The sequence below is a fragment of the Gadus macrocephalus genome, chromosome 8 (assembly GCF_031168955.1).
Source record: "Gadus macrocephalus chromosome 8, ASM3116895v1".
Taxonomy (NCBI): domain Eukaryota; kingdom Metazoa; phylum Chordata; class Actinopteri; order Gadiformes; family Gadidae; genus Gadus; species Gadus macrocephalus.
In genome coordinates, this window is record NC_082389.1 from 17680838 (window position 1) to 17702257 (window position 21420).

At 46.8% G+C, this 21420-nt stretch overlaps 4 protein-coding genes across 7 annotated transcripts in view; 1 reads left to right on the forward strand and 3 right to left on the reverse strand.

The window, feature by feature from the left end:
- scinlb (scinderin like b) overlaps window positions 1-21420 on the reverse strand; it is a 305691-nt gene that overhangs the window by 194418 nt on the left and 89853 nt on the right. The gene's annotated exons all lie outside the window — the stretch shown is intronic.
- On the reverse strand, window positions 17-1569 carry LOC132463447 (cytochrome b-c1 complex subunit 6, mitochondrial-like). The gene is made up of 4 exons (XM_060059636.1): window positions 1429-1569; window positions 930-980; window positions 633-794; window positions 17-216 (listed from the first exon to the last, which is right to left on the reverse strand). Exons 1-4 carry the CDS (start codon window positions 1474-1476, stop codon window positions 184-186), a joined length of 294 nt encoding a protein of 97 aa, XP_059915619.1. The 5' UTR covers window positions 1477-1569; the 3' UTR covers window positions 17-183.
- Window positions 1613-7815, forward strand: nsun4 (NOP2/Sun RNA methyltransferase 4). Of its 4 annotated transcripts, none has more exons than XR_009527025.1 (9): window positions 1613-1738; window positions 2088-2310; window positions 2587-2761; window positions 3004-3158; window positions 3481-3641; window positions 4481-4605; window positions 4925-5054; window positions 5992-7060; window positions 7131-7815. XR_009527025.1 is itself a non-coding variant. In XM_060059634.1 (8 exons), exons 1-8 carry the CDS (start codon window positions 1640-1642, stop codon window positions 6133-6135), a joined length of 1212 nt encoding a protein of 403 aa, XP_059915617.1. In that variant the 5' UTR covers window positions 1613-1639; the 3' UTR covers window positions 6136-7815. The 4 variants fall into 4 exon arrangements, 1 of the variants encoding a protein (XP_059915617.1); XR_009527026.1 differs by having other exon boundaries at window positions 5992-7034; XR_009527027.1 differs by having other exon boundaries at window positions 5992-7030.
- dmbx1a (diencephalon/mesencephalon homeobox 1a) lies at window positions 13853-20374 on the reverse strand. The gene is made up of 5 exons (XM_060059637.1): window positions 19926-20374; window positions 16520-16685; window positions 16175-16353; window positions 14885-15344; window positions 13853-14446 (listed from the first exon to the last, which is right to left on the reverse strand). The coding sequence occupies exons 2-5, from the start codon at window positions 16671-16673 to the stop codon at window positions 13956-13958; spliced, it is 1284 nt and encodes a 427-aa protein (XP_059915620.1). The 5' UTR covers window positions 16674-16685; window positions 19926-20374; the 3' UTR covers window positions 13853-13955.

A 21420-nucleotide genomic window follows, 5' to 3' on the forward strand; every position in this document is an offset into this window, starting at 1 on the left:
AGGAACAGCACTAAAGTTGATCATAAAATTATTTTATTATGACTTGGAATATCAAGTCAAGTGTTTTCAAAATAAACTGACGGTTAAACAATTTCCCTGAAACGTATTGTACAACTCTAGCATTTTAAACCACTTCCCCGAATCAGTGGACATAACCAACGGAGACTGGACAAGGCAGAAGGTTCACTTGACGCTGTGGAACAGCTTGTGTGCCACCTGTAATAAAGAGATGAATGGTATTTAGTATATATATTTAGAAACAATATCCCCATTCACCCATATTGCACTCTCACATGACCCACAGCAAGTAGAGGCGTCATCGTGGCACTACGGAAGAGGATTAGGCCCACATATGAACATTTGAGTTCCGACTTTAATCGCAATTCTGACTTTAAAGTCATAAATCCCAAAAAAGATTCACATGTGGCCGTAATCCTCTTCCGTATTGGACCAACGATGTGTTGCTCATTGCATAATCATGAGTCAACTCGTTTTATGAACCAGTGCACACGTAGACTTATCTTGCTTAGCTTCTTCTACGTGTGCCGTGGTACATAAGCAGCCGACTCATAGTTGTGATTCTTTGCTGTAGTTTACGACACCCCGACCTCTGAAAGGCCCCATTAACGTACACAGTGGTCCCGGGCGTGGAGGAAGTCAAACAGCTCCTCGGTGCACTCCTCATTGGTGTTGGACCTGGCGCCCACCCTGGCCTCGCACGTCTCCAGACGCTCCTTGTAGTGCACGCAGTGCTCTGTCTGCTCACACTTCTCCCGTAGTGTATCCAGGGGGTCCTGTGAGGCAACAGTTGGTCACTACACAGGAGTACAAGTTCAAAGCAGTCATCGTGGTCACAGCCTTGTTACGGAGTGCCGCATCATCAGAAAGACCCCATAATGTAATGCTATAGCTGGTGCACAGACACATACCACCAGGTCTTCTTCCTCCTCTTCCTCCTCCTCTTCTTCTTCTGGTGTCTCCTGTCATTAAAAGATTGAGTAGCCGTTATATATTTAGAAGGACATGGTCTGGTCGTTCTACAATATTTGAACCCCAACGAGTAGAAAAATGTTTTTTCAAATTTGAATTATAAAAAAGGATCATACAATTTATAATATAAACTTGAAACCACGCGAGATGTTGCAACGAAACCTTGGTTGACCCCGATATAATTAACCCGGTGCTGGTGCACTGACAAACGAATGTGTTTGACCATTGGTAACATAACATATCCATGAGTATTCATTGTTGATGAATGTCGTATATATATATATATATATAACATTTAAAAAAACATAAAGACATACAATTAGCAGTGTAGTCCCATACGGTAATAACAATGGCGCTTGCATGTTCTGTAACTTTGATCACTGGTTACCTCTCATGACACTCCCTAAGTTATATACGATTATGAATTAAATAGTTTACCTCCTCGTCGGGGTCGTCGTACGCGATCATTTTGTTTTCGAAACCCATGATTTAAGTCCCTATTAGGCCGAAATGATCTCCGGAGTGGATTGAATAACTTGGAGGACGTTTTAGGTCACACGCAGGAAACGACTAGAAAGTTAGCCGGATAGGAACGTTGTTCTTGTTCGCTGCAGTTGGTTCCGTGCTCTTATAGCGGTCGGACTTCAAAATGTCGGCGCCGGCGTTCATAAACACAGCATTTCTACTCCGGAAAATTCGGGATTTGCGATCCCTCACACCGAGACGAACACGAGTGAAAACGAAATGGGTATGCTCTTTGTGGCATGTCTTTTCCAAAAATATAATAAATCGACATCAGCTATCTTAAAGCAATGTTTGATCCTCAGAATCAAAGCAAACTCCACAAGGACATATTCTGTTCATATATTATGGACTGTACAATAGGTTCAGGACTCGTGTATTTACCTTTACCTTATTGGGTAAGCCTCGTGCAAGAATAGACATGAGTCTCCTGTCCAATTCAAGTTTTGTTCAGGGAATGGAATAGGTCTTTACAAAACATATCCTCACTGTTACACATAGACTCACTGTTAAAATAACTGCTAACTGGACCTCTTTTGTGAACAACTCCGAACTGTCAATATCCCTGTCAACAGGCCACCTCCCTGCCCAGGTACCCCGCCACCAACATGGCCCTGCAGTACTTCGACGCCACCTACAGCCTCCAGCTGGGCCGGCTGTGGCCCTCGGTGCGGTGCAGCCTGCTCTCTGAGAGGAAGTACGGAGCTCTGCTCAACAACTTCTCCGACCACCAAGCCGTCGCGTCTGACCTTCAGGAACAGGGCTGCTGGGACTTTGTTAGCCCCGCACAACTGGAGGGTAAGGCAGGGCATTCTTTATTTAATTCATATTTCATTAAAATTGCATTACTCTATAAACTGTACATGTACCTTTTTAAAATAATAATAACTGAATGTCAACATTATAAGTTGTGCTCTAATTCTAAGGTAACTGGCCGTCTCATTAATGGCACTTGTCACAAGGACTACGAAATCCCTCCTTTTTTAGAATACTATGACTTTTCTATATGACTAATACTATGAGATTGCGGTGAAGACTATTTCTCAAATGAAATGAGGATGTGTCTTTTCACAGCTCCCTTGTCACCCATCAGACCTGAGATAGAAGGAGGGCCCGAAGACGTAGCGGAGAGGTCTGAACTCAAGGGGTCTCATGGCAGCAATCAAGACAATTCCCCCCTCAGTCTCAGCTCCAACATCAGGTGTTTTGTTTTCCCAAGAGCTGACATCACAAGATTCAAATCGGCCAGGTGACTGTTTCAACTGATAACATTCGTTTATCGATCCTAGTGCAGTCTTAAGCTGCCCGCTTCACCTGTGATGTTAACGTGACTGTACCCTTACCTTTTATAATCAAAATCGATTTTAATTAATGGGAATTAATTGTTTGTTTCCCCTTTTCATTCACATACATATATTTCTGGTAAGTATGTGAGAAGGGAACTTTTAATTTGAAGTGAATCTAAGCAATGAATCCTTCGGTGCGGCTCAGACCAGATCAGACCCGGCTGCTGGGATACTACCTGATGGACGCGGCCTCCGTCCTGCCCTGCCTGGCGCTGGACGTCCAGGAGGGCCACAGCGTGCTGGACCTCTGCGCCGCCCCTGGAGGGAAGACCCTGGCCCTGCTCCAGACGGAGGCCATAAGTACGTTTTCTAAGACTCATTCATTGCTTGATTTGGGCTCCATCTGGGGCTGGATAGTCTATTCTGGTTGAGGGGGGTTGAGTACCTAACAAGTAGGACTGAGTTTGATCCCCAATGTCCGCAGTCTACCGAGAGCGCGAGGCTGAACCCCCTAAACCGCTCCTCAATAACATGCATCTGAATGCACTGCTAATCAATAAAATAAGCAGTAAAATAGGCTAATAATTTAAATACTTTCACCTACCCCTGTGTCTGTTTGTGTGTTGGGTGTGGCTGCGTGTGTGTTTGCGTGCGTGTTTATGTGTGTGTTATTTTCCCAAAGGGTTCCTCAGCGTCAACGACTCCTCCGTGGCCCGGACGTCCCGTCTGAAGAACGTCCTGCACAGCTTTGTTCCCAAGCACCTCCTGTCCACCGACCGGCTGCGGGTCACATCCTTCGATGGCACCCAGTGGTCCGAGTTTGAACGGAACACCTACGATCGGGTAAGCAATCAGGGTCAGGGGATCGAATGAGAGTCAGTGGACTGATCTCCATGGTTGTTAATTAGGCGGCATCACCATGGTGGCTCAGCTGGTAGAGTGAGTACCATTGAGGCCAGTCCTTACCGCAGCGACCAGGGTTTGATTCCTGTCCGTGGTCCTTTGCTGCATGTCTTCCCCTCTAACTCCAAGAACTTCCTGTCTCTACAATAAGAAAGATAAAACCTTCACAAATCGTGAAAAAAATATATTAGTGCTGTCAAGCGATAAATATTCAATTGCGATTAATCGCATTAATGGTTAACTCACGATTAGTCGCAAGTAATCGCAAATCTTTTTTCTATGCTAAATATCACTTGATTTCTTAGTCCCATTAATTGTTCTCATTTTAATGCTCTTATCAACATGGAGAAGTGCATCGGCTTGCCTTGTGCAAATGTTTTTTTATGGATAACAACATTGGCATATACTGATCAAAACAGGACGATACAAAAAAAAAGCCTATAGTGCAATTAAACAATGAACATGCAAACATACTGCCTTGAACATAGCAGTCAGGCTACTGCTTCTTTGTTTTGAGCCAAAGAAAACAAAAACAAACCAAAAAAAACTATATTTGTAAAAATAATAAATTGCGTTAATCGCGCGATAAAAAAATTAACGCCGTTAAAATCGGTGTGCGTTAACGCCGTTAATAACACGTTTAACTGACAGCTCTAATACATATACATTATGCTCTAATGGTTATCTAACTCAAGCTCAGCTTTGACACCATGATTTGTTTCCTGGCGGTTAGTGAAGTATTATCTATGTTGTTGCCTATCCTCTGCCTCGTCCTCAAGGTGCTGGTGGACGTGCCTTGTACCACGGACAGACATTCAGCCACAGAGGAGGACAACAACATCTTCAGCAAGATCAGGACGGGCGAGAGGAAGAGGCTCCCCCAGCTGCAGACGGACCTTCTGCTGTGAGGAGACTAACCCAAACCGCTGCAACGCATCAGGCTGGGGGGGGGGGAGGGTCTGGGGAACAAGCACTGCTCTGAGCCTATAGCAATAGTTTGGATTTTGACTGCTGTATTATAAGTAAATATTCCTGGCAAATCGGTTTATGAATATAAAAATAATTATTATCATGGCTATGTATTATTAATTGTATCCAATTTGACTTGCAGTGAATTAAAATGCATGTTTGTGAAGGAGCCGGTAGAGGCCAGGAATGCTTCCATGCATATGTACAATGTAATAAATAACTTGAACCTGTGCTGGGGGGGTTCTCTCTCCCAGGGCTGGCATCAAAGCAGCCTGTCCAGGGGGGGAGGTGGTGTACTCCACCTGCACCCTCTCCCAGCTCCAGAACCAGTACGTCGTCCAGCAGGCCCTCCACCTGGCCCGCCAGGAGGGCATCCACCTTCAGGTGGATGTGATGCTCGCACGCACACACACACACTGACATACAGCATGAGACACACACACACACACACACACATACAGCATGAGACACACACACACACACACTGACATACAGCATGAGACACACACACACACACACACACACACACACACATACAGCATGAGACACACACACACACACACTGACATACAGCATGAGACACACACACACACACACTGACATACAGCATGAGACACACACACACACACACACACACACACACACACGCACTGACATACAACATGAGACACACACACACACACTGACATACAGCATGAGACACACACACACACACACACACACACTGACATACAGCATGAGACACACACACACACACACACACACACTGACATACAGCATGAGACACACACACACACACTGACATACAACATGAGACACACACACACACACACTGACATACAGCATGACACACACACACACACACACACACACTGACATACAGCATGAGACACACACACACACACACTGACATACAGCATGAGACACACACACACACACACACTGACATACAGCATGAGACACACACACACACACACACACACACTGACATACAGCATGAGACACACGCACACACACACACTGACATACAGCATGAGACACACGCACACACACACATTGACAATTTGTTCACAATTTTTTTATTTATTGATTACTGCGAGGTAACAAAAAAGGAGGAACTGCCAATGGTCTAATCTGCTGTGTTTAAAGGGTACTTTGGTACGGAACTACATCAACTAACTTGAAAAACCCAAAATATTTGCTCATACTTTATAAGCATCCCATTGTAATTGCAATAGTGGTGAAATTATAAATCCGACCATATATGCAGTGCCTATCCATTATAAGCTCTATACTGTAGGTGTTATTGTTGTTCTGCCAGGTGGTCTCTCTGCAGCCGCTGGTGCGCGCGCTCGGGGGAACCTTCCATTTCGCCCCGGACCTCCTGCTAGGGGAGATGGTCGTCCCCCACCTCACCGCAAACTTCGGACCCCTCTACATGTGCCGGCTGAGGAGGCTGTGCTGAGGCCCACGAGGGTAACAGTGCACCTTCAACGACACGTGCGTGAGGACCACGCCCATTGGCTCTTTGACCGTTGCTATGGCCCAAGGGATGGCTTAACTCCCCTCACCTCAAAGGCTCTTGTTGTTATGTTGCAGACGGACTGTTGGGTCAGACATTGTTCAATGCAAAGGCCACATTTAGATGAAATACTGGAATGGGTTGAGATGGGGTACATCTCAATCTACACAACATCCAAACCCCATTTAGGACCATCCTGATCAATATTGTAATAATGGAGACCTGTAGGTCAGCAAAAACAACTATGTAACCAAATATCCAGTATTATCCCCTATTAAAGACGAACATGAGGCACGTTTACGTCCCGCTTTGAATTTAATAATAAAAATGAAGGATCCTCTATGTCCACTAGAGGTCGCCAATGGCACACAGGTGAAAGTACTATCGCTTTCGGCAGTTGATTGGTGTAGAAGAAAACCTCGATATGCTGACAACTTTTTGTCATTCAACCTCATGCCCCTTTTTAAAAAATATCTACATGTTATTCACCAGGTTTGATAACTTTCCCCCACAATATGCTCTACGCTGCAACACGGTGTGTAATGAAAACGGAGGTAATGATACTGGTAATAGCACTTGCTCTGCCTTCCCGTTGTTGAAGCTTCTAGACCTTTTCATTATCATCGTGGACTATCTTATCACCGTCGCTTAAAGGTGAAACGAATTCTGCTCTTCATAACAGAAATGGGAGCAGAGAGAGAGACGGGAGTGAGTGAGAGAGAGCAGTGGTACCTCTTGTGTTCACCTCCCCTCATCGATGACCCCCGTTATGTTGGGCTGGCCAGGCAATGTAGCGTGAAAGAGGTGTGTGTGTGTGTGTGTGTGTGTGTGTGTGTGTGTGTGTGTGTGTGTGTGTGTGTGTGTGTGTGTGTGTGTGTGTGTGTGTGTGTGTGTGTGTGTGTGTGTGTGTGTGTGTGTGCGCGCGCCTGCCTAACGAGTCGGGGGGGGGGCCCACCCAAGTGTCATCGGTGTCCCACTGTCATTAAGCGGCTCTGCAGAGCCAGAGCTGGGGCCCCGGGAGCGCTGGGGCCCCTGGCTGGCTGGCTCCCAGATGAACATTAAAGAGCCGGGGAGGAGAGGAGCTAAAAATGGGGGGGGGGGGTCGCGCTTCGTGTTGAACCCCCACACGCTCCGTCCTTTTTATTCCACAGATGACTGCAGATGATTTTCTGTGCGATTGTGAGTGATTACTGTATTACCGCCCTAAAAGGGGGATGGAACGGCGACTGCGGAGGGAATTAATGACTCATAAAAACTCTATATTCTCTCTGTGTATTGAGTGCCTCCGTCTCGCGGGTCCCGAATGCCGATGCGCGCATCTTGTGATTACCTAAACCTTTTGTAAATATGTGTTTCCTATGGGCGCGCCCATAAATTTACATGTTTTACGCAGTCGGGAGATGGTGCACTATTAGGGCTGAGTTATTCTCCACGCAGCCTCTCCAAACACTGTGTCTGGCTGGCTGCTTTATTATTGAATTAGCCAATGATGCGCTGTGTGTTTGTATCTCTCGGTGTCTGGGAGATATATGCTGTGTATTAAAAGATGATGGGTTTAACACCAAATAACTATCTTGTGCGGCCCAATGTACTTTGTCAATAAAGCGTTTTCTGTTTACTAAATCATTGAGACTTTTTTTTACTTGCTTTTCTCTAGATGCTAAAACATAAATATACATATTATATTTCCACTCTAATTGTTGTTGTGTTATACATATCGAGTGATCACTGAACCTAATTACACACTACGCTATTCTACAGTTCAAATTGCTTTAAGATGGAATACAGTTGAGGCGATATCGTGGGCGTTTGTAAGTGTTGGTTGTGCGGGCTGAGGGTGAGGATGAAGGCATCAGAGGGGGGGGGAGCGTGGAGAAGATGCCCCGCTAGGGGGGGGGGGGGGGGGGGGGGGGCTGCAGGGGATCACACGGCACACCTCTGGTCGGCCGTGCAAGGGAGGATCCCACCCCTGGGGGGTCTTTGTCCCGGTCCTATGCTGGGAACACTGGGCCACAGCACTGGGATGCCTCCCTGGTCACTGGGTCCACAGACAACCTGCCACGCTGTTATACAGCGAGGCATGAAGTAAACTTTTTGTATTAAACAGGATTTTTTTCCAACAAAGCACTTGTACTTCTGTGGTTACAGGGCAGGATCTCTAAGGAGCCGTTATCTTTTCAGGCATCCTCCAAGCTGCTCGTGGGAACCAGGACCGTGGGTGAAGCCCGTAAGCACGTGTACACACAGGCAATCATATTAGCGAAGGACCCGAATTTACAAACTGCTGGAAAGCCGCTAATTCTTCTGATTATCAACTCATCCAGAATCCTGATGCGTAACAAATATCTCTCCTACACATCGGTCATTGGCGACCCCGACTGTAGGCCTCATCAGAGCTTTCTCAAGGGAACCAGCCCTCTGTCCTTAGGATTGTTGAATAATGTCTGTGTTGTGGTATCGACGGTATGGAGTTCTCTGAATGAACAATGCATTTCTTCCAAATGAAATCAGGTCCATCTCAAAGGCCTTTGAAGGCGGTGAATTGATGAAAGCGTGTCGGGGAGGTGGGGGGTGGAGCAGGGCTCAGGGAGGGATGCAGCGGTGGACGGCTGCAGCTGGATTACGGAGAGGGGGGGGTGGGGGGGGGGGCGTTCCTCCTGGATAAGAAGATTACCCCAAGGAGGGTCCGGACGCCACTGGGGAGTGTTTTAAGAATAAAGGAGGGGAGGAGAATGGACGGTGGAGTGGAACTAACAGGAGAGCAGCCCCGCGGATCAGCACGCTCCAGACACCTGTTGTCTCCCACATCACCTCTCCTTCCTCCGCCTCCTCTCTTCTTCTGCTTTTTAAACTCTTTTTTTTTTTTTTTTTGTTACTCTTCGACCCATTTCTCCATAACCTCTGCATTGTCCCAGCTTCGAGAAATAAATGCTGTTTAAATTCAAGGGATTCTGAAAAGTTTGGGACTAAACCAAAGCAAAGCACAGGAGTGGGTGAAAAGCGGTTAAGACGGTTTGTTAGGTTTGGATGGGGCCAGACAGTTTTCTCCTCACAATAGTACTTAGTATGACTATCCCCTCAACCACAGGAGAAACCTTTATGTCTACTTAGTGGCTGTGACAGTTTGTACTTTACTGTGACCCCCCCCCCCCTTTGCGTTCCTCGTGGTGGTTTCCAGGCACACTTTGATGTGTATCCGGGCAATGTGGTATGAGGGGGGGGTGGGGAGAGGGGCGGATTGTCCTGGGCCTGACAGCTCCTAGAATATGCAGGAAAACGTCCCTGGCAGCAGGCTAAAAGAATGCTGGAAACAGGATTAGGATCATATTCTGGCAGAGCCTGTCACCTCTTCAATGGGCCCAGGTCTCCAGCACTGGCCCTGGTCCTCCCGCCAGGGTTAAAACCTTAGTGAAGCGTGGAGCAGGGGCCGGGGAAGAAGCCCTGCATTGATTGAACGGTACACTGTGATTTCTGTATGGGGCTCGCTTTAGACCAGAGGATCATGCGTACACAACGGTGCCGGTGCGCACTGCGCATGCATGTGCGAGTCTTGGGCTGTTGTTCAGGAGTTGCACTGAGAGAACCCTAGTGAGTATGAATAACTCTGTATTTGCTTAATGCACCTTTTTCTTCGTAAACATTTATAAAAAAAATATCAATCGCATGGGGCCTTAGTTTCATAAGACGCAGTAAAAATAAATGTGAGGGTATCCAATTATCAACATTTTGGAATTTTTAGCACCCCAATACACCGGTATGTACACACACACACACACACACACACACACACACACACACACATACACACACACACACACACAAATACGTCACCACAACCATGCCCTTAAGGGGAAATAGATGATGACACGAGTCTGCAGACAGATAAGTGGCATTAAAGGGGAGTGTTAAATGTGTAACCCTGAGTGTATGAGATGGGAACATTTGGATTCAGCGTCCCGGGCCCCACATACCTGACCTCCGGTGCTACAATCTAACGCGCCCTGTTCAGCCCCGGGACGCGGTGTATGAGTGAGTGAGATAAAGGGTGAGAGAGGGAGGCAGGGAGGGAGGGAGGGAGGGAGAGAGGGAGAGAGTGGCAGGCCGACAGCAGTGGCCAGTGAAAATGCTTGAAGAGTGTTAGTGTGGAAACACCACGTACGTGCTTGTGTATCAAACATGTCTCAGCTGGGAGCGGGAGGGGGCAAAAGAATGAATAAAATAAACTGGAAAAAGAGAGAGAGAGAGTGTTCGGAGCGGGGGGAAAACAAGCATTGTGCCGGGCTGCTGAGTCCCCGGGGAGGGAGTGGCGCCATGTACCTATATAGATGGTTACCCCGGATAACAAGGACACCCGGCGCGCTGCATATCCACAGCAGCATCCAATCAGCACAGCTACAAGGATGCCCTTGGCGGAGGACACACACACACACACACACACACACACACACACACACACACACACACACACACACACACTCTGGCTCCCACGCAGGCATGGAGTGTAATAAAACACAACAAGGTTAGGGTGAAGTGTTACACGTGCCTTAACACTGCTAATCTCGCCAGATCATTATCCCCCCTCCACCTGCTGCACAGGAAGTGCTCATCAATAACAGTGTTGGGGTGGGGGGGAGGGGGGGTGGCCTCCGCCGTCGCCACGGCACCTCAGGAGCATCGCTTATTTACATACACAGAAGAGGCGGTGTTCTCAAGGCCAGTCCAATGAGAGAGAGAGAGAGAGAGAGAGAGAGAGAGAGAGAGAGAGAGAGAGAGAGAGAGACGGAGAAAGAGACAGAGAGACAGAGAGAGAGAGAGACACAGAGAGAGAGAGAGAGAGAGACACAGAGAGAGAGAGAGAGACACAGAGAGAGAGAGAGCGAGAGCTGTAGACCCCCAGCTGGTTGTGTGGATATGGACAGAGCCGGCTGGAATGTTTAAACATTCAAGTGAAGTTCTGTTCTTGGAAGAGCAAGGGCATGTGTATGTGAAGACACAGGAGATGAAGGAACAATTATAACGTGTGTGTGCGTGTGTGTGTGTGTGTGTGTGTGTGTGTGTGTGTGTGTGTGTGTGTGTGTGTGTGTGTGTGTGTGTGTGTGTGTGTGTGTGTGTGTGTATGCGTGTGTGTGTGTGTATGTGTGTGTTTGTGTGTTTGTGTTTGAGCAACCACAGCCCTGTGGGTCTGTGTGTTTCAGTGTGGGTTCCGGATAGGGGTCTGCGCTTGACAAACCATGCTATTTGAGATGTAATGGAGTCTTAATCAGGGCCCGGGGCCGAGGTTCTTCAGGATAATGGCCGCTTATTCACTGGGGATGGTTTACTCTCTGCTCCCTTTTATTTTTCCTGATTACTTTAAGGCTTCTGGATCATTCTCACTTGCTCTCACTCTGAACCTGCCCACATTTTGTTAACCTTACTCTTAATTTGTTTATTTAATTTGTTTATTTAAAGGATCCCCTAATGCCTCGGCTCTCTTTTTGATAAAAGCCTGTCAAACAAAATAACAATGTAAAATTCTGAGTCTAAACAGTCTATACTTTATGTTTTTATTCCATTGTCTTATTAAATTTTATTTTATTTATTTCAGTTGCGTTAAGCCTCCATTGGTAATATGCATAATCATTTCGGGGTCATATAATTAAAGAATAAATAGTCCGAGCCTACATATTTGAAAATAGCTTAGTAATAATAATAATATGTGTTTTAAAGTTTTTAATTTTTATTATTAAAATTATGATACATTCCTATCCCCTTTCACTTGACGCCCGTTGACTGAAAACCAAACCGATTTCTTCTGGCAACCGTTTTTTTTATTTTTGACAATTTTACAGTAACAGTTCAAGTTCTACATCGTAAACGCGGAGAGAAACAACGCTGCGGTTGGTGTTGACCGACTCTTCCTTCAGCATTATAAATCTACCTAAACAACACTGGGCCAAGCTGTTGGCAGAGACACACAGAGGGACAGCATAATAATTACATACGACAAAACAACAGAACTCAAGACAGCAGTTACACACAAGTCTCGGCTCAATTAAGCATCGGGCCAATTAGAAACTTCTCATTCGCTCGCGCTTCGTTCATCGCCTGGAGCGCAACGTTCCAAGCGAAAACGTAAACATTCCAAATCGTAATTTGCGTCATTCATAGGAGATCGGTTCCTCAACCAATGTTGCCAGATTGGACGGGAAATCTGTCCCAATCTGTCAACACTGTCAACACTGTCTTTAACAGCGATTGACGCTGATGCTTTTGGGAATGGCAGGCCACTTAAACCCATCGGCTATCGGGTCTCTCAAATACATTCATACACTCAGTGACAGATACAGGGAGCTTCCGTCAATGCTACAACATAATAGGAAATGTATATCTGCATTATAGGGAATAAACATTAATAGACTATTTTTTCTTATTTTCTTATTATCATTATTTATTTATTTTACATATAGTATTAAAATAATGTACATATTTTCATATTGAAACAAATGCTTTTAAATCAAGTGTCCAAATGGAAAACAACAGAGGCTTTTGTGTAATACTGGTAACAAAGTGCTAACAAGCCACCAGAGACAAAGTATTTCTACAACAATAATTCATGTTAATAAGAATCGTCCTTGAGAAGATCCAACATGACTACTGAAAAAAATGAAATTAGAAAATAAACAACCTCATTTTATGTTTCCCATAACTTTATGGCAATTATTATTGAATTATTATTTTAGTCCCCCCAGTTAATATTTAAAAGCTCATTGTGAATTATTTAAATGTTCTGGTCTCGTGAAGATATCTTTTTGCTGTTTCTCTTAAATGCTATGCGTGTGTAATTGCGTCTGCCCAGGTCTTCACGGCCCAGGGCAAAATGTAATTAAAAGCTCTGTGCATTTACTCACTGAAATCATTTTCTCATTATCAAGCCAGCCCCCGCACAAACCCGTTACATTACTGGCCGTTAAACTGGTAAATGAGTCACTTTTAATTATGCAATCTGGGGGAACACAGCTTCACGTTATTTATATGTATGTGCAGTTATGTAGTACATGCTCTGTTTAATATTACATCACTTAATTGAATGTGAATACCCCCGGCTGACAGAAGTGGTCTCCTCCATGCACGTGATCCCAGTGATTGCTCGTCGATGAAGGGGTGGAAGCCCTTCAAAAAGTGCCTCGACATTGTTTGACATTTTCCTCTTGTAAACATTATTTGCAGAGTGCATCCGTTGGCAGCTTTGTACATGGTCATCAGTCTTTTCCCTTTTGTTTGTTAAATACAATTACATGTGACAGTCTGTCCGCCACACCAGCATTATCTATAATGTGTGTGGATTCAGTAATGGTCTCTTGAGGATGAAAGTTATCGTTTTATCATATTCTTTGTGTTTGCACTGCATGATGGGAGGATGTGGCATTGGCTTTTCAAAAATTGAGCAAAGAAACTTGAGATGAGGAACATATATAATTCACATTTGGGACGGTCACCAAAAGAGCCATGTTCTGTTGCCCCAGTGGAGGTCGTACTAGACGTCCCTCGATGACCTTTGCCCCCGTCCTCCTCACAACAGGGGGACAGTGGTGTGCGTCCCACAGTCCCACAGGACAGACACAGTAGATATGGTGGTGCGTGGAGGGTAAGGGGGTTGGGGGGGGGGGGGGGGGGGGGGCTCTGACCTAATCATCCCATCCCCCTTCCATTAGCCGCGGCCTCCTCTCCCCGGGTGTCCCAGGGTCCGCCCCAGGGGGAGGGGGGAGTGGGGGGGGGGGTCTTCAGGTGGACATGGTGTCCAGCCCGAGCGAGGCGGCGTGCTGCTTGGCCCTTAACCGCAGGTTCTCGATGCTGGTGGTCTTGCTGTTGTGGCTGCTCAGCCCCCCCGCGGCGGCGGCGGCGGCGGCGGCGGCAGCCGAGGCCTGCAGCAGGGGGGCACTCCACACCTGCTGCGCGGCGTGGTGCGACAGGGACTGGTAGTAGGCCGACTGGCACGGCAGCGTGCCCAGGGGTGCCGGCGCCGGCATGTTGACGTTCATGCCCAGGTAGGGCAGCCCGTGCGGCGGGGAGGCGGGGTGGCCGCTCATGTCGAAGGCCGGGTAGTGCACCATGCTGCTGGTGGCCGCCATGTGCTGGCGGAACTGCTCCTGCAGGCGGAAGAGGCTGAGCGGGGAGGAGGAGTAGGAGTGTCCCGGGGGGAGGGGCCCGCCCCCGGACATGCTGCCCCCGCTGCTGGAGCCGGGGGTCACCGACCGGGACACCAGGGGGGAGTCTGGGGGAGCAGAGGGGCCAGGGGTTAGACGCCGCAGGTCAACAGCGAGGCCCTTTATGGTACAGGCTGCTGCATGTTTGCAACGGATGTGTGGTTAAATGGCTTTAAATGAAGTAATGAACAACCTGACACCAAGGGATTTGAGTAATGGGTCACGTTTAAAACATTTTAATTAAAAAGGGTATGAGAGTAGAACTGAGGTTTCTTGCAAACTTTCTTTCCACGTCAACTTATTTGAAACCCCTGCATTCAAAATGCCACCAACCAATGGCCGATGATCTGCCATCGACCATCTAGCTCTAGCAGGTAAATGAGCCACTTCTGAAAGGACCCTGACTACGTGTGTTGTTTGCTATTAACATGGCCGACACTAATCAGTGGTAGCTGCATGGGGAATGTACCCGAAGCGTGCGGCCCCAAAATCCCCCTGCCACTCACCAGGTTTGGGGCTGAGTCGTTTGCATCCCGGGGACAGGTGTCCGGGCGTCATGGCCGCCTCGCACCTCATCTCGTCCTGCAGAGGTTTTCCCCCCTCCTCCTCCTCCTCCTTGTCCGAGCCGTTGTCCTCCGACTCGCACCCGGAATGTTCCGGCGACGTGACGTTGAGCTCCATCTCCACCGGGGGGGCGGTTCGGCCGGCGGCCCGCTCCAGCTCCAGGGAGGAGGAGGAGGAGGAGGAGGAGGAGGAAGAGGAGGAGGAGGCGGGGGCCAGCTGGGTGTCGGGCAGGCCGCCTCCGGTGGAGGTGCTGATGGCGCTGGTGGAGGAGGTGGTGGAGGAGGCGGCGGGCTCCCCCTTGTCTCCCTCCTCCCCGGACGCGTCCTTCTGCTTCTGCAGCTGCTCCTTCTGCAGGTTGCGCTGCTTCTTACGGAACTTGGCGCGGCGGTTCTTGAACCAGACCTGATGGAGGGACAGACAGAGCTCTGTGAGGACAGACCGCTAGCGGAGCGACAGACAGAGCTCTGAGAGGACAGACAGCTAGCGGAGGGACAGACAGAGCTCTGTGAGGACAGACCGCTAGCGGAGCGACAGACAGAGCTCTGAGAGGACAGACAGCTAGCGGAGGGACAGACATGAGCTCTGTGAGGACAGACAGCTAGCGGAGGGACAGACATGAGCTCTGTGAGGACAGACAGCTAGCGGAGCAAGACATGAGCTCTGTGAGGACAGACCGCTAGCGGAGCGACAGACATGAGCTCTGTGAGGACAGACAGCTACCGGAGCGACAGACATGAGCTCTGAGAGGACAGACAGCTAACGGAGGGACAGACAGAGCTCTGTGAGGACAGACAGCTAGCGGAGCGACAGACATGAGCTCTGTGAGGACAGACAGCTAGCGGAGGGACAGACAGAGCTCTGTGAGGACAGACCGCTAGCGGAGCAAGACATTAGCTCTGTGAGGACAGACAGCTAGCGGAGCGACAGACATGAGCTCTGTGAGGACAGACAGCTAGCGGAGCGACAGACATGAGCTCTGTGAGGACAGACAGCTACCGGAGGGACAGACAGAGCTTGTATCATTATAAAAAATTGTTTGCATATTTGTATCTTTTCATATTAACATTAACAACAAATAACCCTACACACACACACACACACACACACACACACACACACACACACACACACACACACACACACACACACACACACACACACACACACACACACACACACACACTGTACAAAAAGTCTAGAATAAATTATTAATAAACAAATAAACAACTGACCTGCACGCGGGCCTCGGGGAGGTTCGTGCACATTGCCAGACGCTCGCGCATCACCACGTCGGGGTAGTGGGTCTTCTGGAAGGTCTTCTCGAGCGCCTCAAGCTGCTGGGCGGTGAAGGCCGTGCGGCTGCGGCGCTGTTTCCGGTGCTGGGACCCATAGCGCGCCTCCAGGATGATGTCTTGAAATGTGCAGCCGTTTGAAGGGAAAATACACGGCAAGTTTAATTAATATGATATAATTATAGAATTTGGTCTCTTGAGAAAACACGTGAATTCTTGCTTACGCTATAGTCTATATGTCCTATATATTAACTGGAATTGCGTTTGCACAGTGCACTCAATTACCAGCGAGTCTCTCCGCGAGGGTGAGCGCATGCACGGAGGGCCGGTAGTCGGGCGCGTGCTGGGCCTGTTGCGCGGCCTGCTGGTGCAGGTTGTACATTGCGCTCAGGGAGTTCATCGCGTGCAGGGAGTATCCGTTCACCCCGTAGTGCTGCATGGCGGCGACTGGCTGTGAAGAGACAACAGTAAATGTATTACATTTAGGGTTCCTGAACTTCCTGTGTTTAGTTATTTTAAGGGCACCTTGCCATTCCATCACCTTTACAAAATGAATTGTGTTTATTTATTCATATATGATAGCCTGAAGGCTGACTAATAGGCTATGAACACAGAAGTGTTTGTCTGCTATGAGCCGGGAGTCATTGTTACATGATGTGCTGCTGCTATACGTTTAGAGCGGCTCGGCGGGGGGCCATCGCTTAGGGGCCAATAAATTATAATATGTGGATTCAGACAAAACGTTATCCATTAATATCCAATTATCGCTCTGTTCATTCCATTAATTATACAAAAGACTTTTAATTGGGGTAATTATTACTCGTTCAGATAATGAACCGTGACAAATGCCTTATTCATGATATTATTTACTCACTTTCTGACTTGTAGGAGACGCCAAATCCCCTTTGAAATATTTAGGATAGTGATATAAGGCGATCAGATAGAAGGATTCGTCTCTTTTAAATAGAATTGCTGATTTATTTTATTTGCCAAAGATTAGTCCAATTAGCAATATATTGCTGCATTTCTAAAATTCCTAAAAACAGAGTTCGTCCATTTTACATTTATTTGTTTTACATTAAATCTGCTTCTTTTTATGGTGGCTAACAGAATGGGGGATTTCATATGTAAATTTGTAATTATTATTACAACGAGAAAATCTGGGAAATTTGACCCAAATATGTGTCCTTAGATGCATTGAGGCGAAGGCCTTTATTAAAAAAATAGCTCTAATGTAAGACGTTGATACGTTTAAAATGGTAGGTCTACACAAAGCATCACGGTGTCTACCATTATAAACAATGTTGTCCAGAGATTTACATGTGAACATTCCGAATCATGCTTCTTAAATATTGAAACAAATAATATTTATTTGAACAGATTTTACAGAAACTATTTTACTTTCATTAGGCTACATTCCAATAACCAACACAATGATCTAAAGCCAGTGTACTCTAAGGCCGCTTTTGATAGTGTATTAATAATGTGTAAATATAGGCATTATAATAATTATTATTTAATAACAGCTCATGATAATAATAATCATAATAATAATAATAATAATAGGAATAGCGTTATAATTGCAATTAGTCCGAAACATAACAACAAGTGAGTTTTGCGAAACAGATATTATAGTATTAGATTTTATTTGACCCTAATAATTAACATTTGGATCAATTCAACAGCTCCCTTTACAGCGCGTGTTCACTTAACCCTGCATACTTCCTATTGAGCTCGCGCTGCGACCAGACCACTTTGTGTGTTTTTGTGTGTGCGTGTGTGCGTGTGTGTGTGTGTGTGTGTGTGTGTGTGTGTGTGTGTGTGTGTGCGTGCGTGCGTGCGTGCGTGCGTGCGTGCGTGCGTGCGTGCGTGCGTGCGTGTGTGTGTGTGTGTGTGTGTGTGTGTGTGTGTGTGTGTGTGTGTGTGTGTGTGTGTGTGCGTGTGTGTGTGTGTGTGTGTGTGTGTGTGTGTGTGTGTGTGTGTGTGTGTGTGAATGACGCCTGCAGTGCCCATTTCCAACCTATTAAGTTTCCGCAGCGGCTGATGAATGTGATCAGAGGGCAATGGGGAATAGTTTAATTCGCCGGGACAGAAGGTGCTTCGCTAAACATTTACTTTACTCCCCAAAGTATTTGAGTTGAATGGACCCCCCCGCTTCCCTCCCCCCTCCGCTCTCTTGCGGCCTCTTATCCCATCGCCCCGGGGCAACGTTTTGGCTGAGATGTATGGCCCCTCCACGGGTAAAATATGCATGTTGATCCCCATTTGGCTTCTCGTCTAATGGAAGTGCAAATAGGTTTCGACTGCGAGGCCCTCCATTTATCATCACTGTTGACACGGACGGACGTACAGTGGGCCCGCGTGGCTCGCCGGGATTTGAGTTCGTTGGTGTGTGTGTGTGTGTGTGTGTGTGTGTGTGTGTGTGTGTGTGTGTGTGTGTGTGTGTGTGTGTGTGTGTGTGTGTGTGTGTGTGTGTGTGTGTGTGTGTGTGTGTGTGTGTGTGTGTGTGTGTGTGTGCTTGTGCGTGTGCGTGTGTGTGTGTTAGTGCTAGTGTTAGTGGCTATAAGAAAAATGAGTATTGTCCCAGGTTGTTTTTCTGGGCGTTTTGGTGCGGGTTTCCATTTCTGCATGTTTAAATCCACACAGCACTGCCTGGTGTATAACACACTCAGCACAATAGGCCTTCTTTTTTTGTGCATGGCTGTGCCATTGTTGTTATTCATAAGCCTTGCTTCGGGCACAACGCCTATGTTTTGAAAAGCCATGCTTGGCAGCCCCGTTCAATGCATCTATTATCAAACGTCATTATGTAAATTGGCATGTACAGGACACATTTCTTATGTGACCGAATTAGATTAAAAATATTTATTTTATCAATGGCCTTCGGGTATAGAGCGCCCTGACGATTTGATCTTTGCTGTGTCACTTCTAGTTGTACTCTGAATGGTCAGGGGTGAGGTGCGTGATGAGGGGACCTGACGCGTGGGAAGGGGCGGCTGGAGCGTCCCCACACGGCGCTGTGGACACAGTCAGCATCGACCGTCCCGCTGCAACTTATTGTCACTTTAACTCCGCCATAGCATCATTGTGTTTATGTATCCAGGCCCAACCCGTGTGGGCAACCACTGGATGTAAACACACGCATCACAATAATACCATCGATTGAACCATTCCAATATGATATGACGCATGGATTTAGGCTCTTGACCATCCAGAAGTGTGCAATATTTTGTATTGGTTCTTGCCTATCTCTGGCTCTTAGGTTTCTGACCGATTCTTACCTCCTCACTACTGACACTTTGGTCGTATTGCATATGAAATGTGTATAAGAATGTATTAACTGCAGTGGACATTTCACAGTTAACTATCAACGTTGTTTGAGCAAATACAGTTTGGTCAAGGAAAACTCCAGATGCAATCCTTCTCTGACTCGTTTAGAGTTTTAGAAAATGCAGGAAAATGAAAGTGAATATTAATAATAAAAAACGCCATTGTTTCCCTGATGAACAGATAAAACAAATGCATGAATAAGTGAGCAGACCTCCAGCCAGCAGTGCAATAACACGAAACAGACAGAAGAGTTACGCGTGTTATAGAACCTGACACTTGATTTTAACGACTCTTTTTTAAAATTACATCAGCTAAGTTTGCTTATAGTTCAGGCACCAACAAAGGTGGTAAAAGTTCTTACCTACAGTCCAGTGGTCCTGGTCGTCCGGATCTTCTGGTAGTAGCGGAATATCCAAGTACCTCACTGTTTCTGCTAGTGTTTTGGCTGATATGAGGACCAGGTTCACGCCTCCAAACTCCCTACGATGTCGCTGTCCTTCTCCAACAGCCGCGAGAACTGGAATAACAGCAGAGGCGCTCCGGCAGCGGGTCTGGTGCTGCGCGTCAAGTGCGCGCTGTTCTCAGTGCAGTGTCTCTGTCCGCGTGCTCCGGGAACTCTCTCCTTCTCGCGCCAACACAGCGAGCTGAAATCTAACTGGTGCGCGCGCCGAGGGGGGATTTTAAAGAGTGCTCCGTGGGGTCATGTAAGCTTTCTAGTGGTCCTTCGAGCTGTCAATCAAGTAAAGAGGATGTGTTCCTCCACTAGGAAGAGTTCGGCTCAACGACCTGACTTATTTTTCGAATTTATGAGTTTAAGAATATTGTGTCTACAATATCCCCGTGACTGTCAACAATCTCCCCAACCCCCTCCCTATTTCCAGATAGCCGAAGTCATAAACACTTCCGAAACGGGAGAGTAAGATCTGAGATAATACACGTAAGTTGGGTTCTTTTTTTTTTTTCTGCAGATAACAGATCAGCATACCCTACATATTTAAGATGTTCCTTATTACACCTTTGTAGATGTTGGCCTTTTTGCAGGCTATAGCTGATCTAGTTTATGTAATTGGACATTACTAGGCTATTCTCACCACTTGAAATACTTTATAATACGTTATTTTTGTTAGATTGTAATTGTTATGGACAATAAAAAAATATGCATTAAAGAAAAACGGTTTTTTCAATAACCCACAATAAATTTCAAAAAGGAATTTACATTCATGTTAAAACAAAATAAATATATATACATTTTTAGGTATTTGTTATTTAATAATAGGGGTGCATTTGCGGTTGCTGGAAAGAGAAAATGAGTGAGAGAAAGAGAGAGAAGGAGAGTTTGGAGAGATGGCTAATAGATGCCAAGCCTTTGCCTTTAGAGTCTGTTCTGGCCTCGGAGGATTGGGGATGGGATAGGGAAGACAAGACGCCATCTCAGCCTCCACAAACCCCTGTCTTAAAACGACTGCGGTTAAGAGGATTAGGGCAATAATGCCCTTCTCTTCTTGAAGGGTTTTTAGAGCAGATTTCGTCTCTCCGAGCAAAACCGTTTAGGTAGGAATTAAGGGCAGGGAGTAACCTTTAAATGTAAAGCTTGCATATTCTGTTGAGGAATTCTCTGAAGGGGGTCGAAACCCAGAGCAGTCTCATCTTTGACCGTGTCTTTGTTTTCGCTATGGGAAAGTTGTCAAGCAGACGAAAGACGGACACAGAGTATGAATAAATGAAGGCTGTATTCACCTCTTCTGTGTGTAGAAGAGGTGAATAAGGTGCACCTCTAATAAGTGCTGCAGCCAGGTGCGCATCAGGACTGCTGGACGCTCCCTCACACATGTTGTGCTGCTTTATAAGGCTGAAGT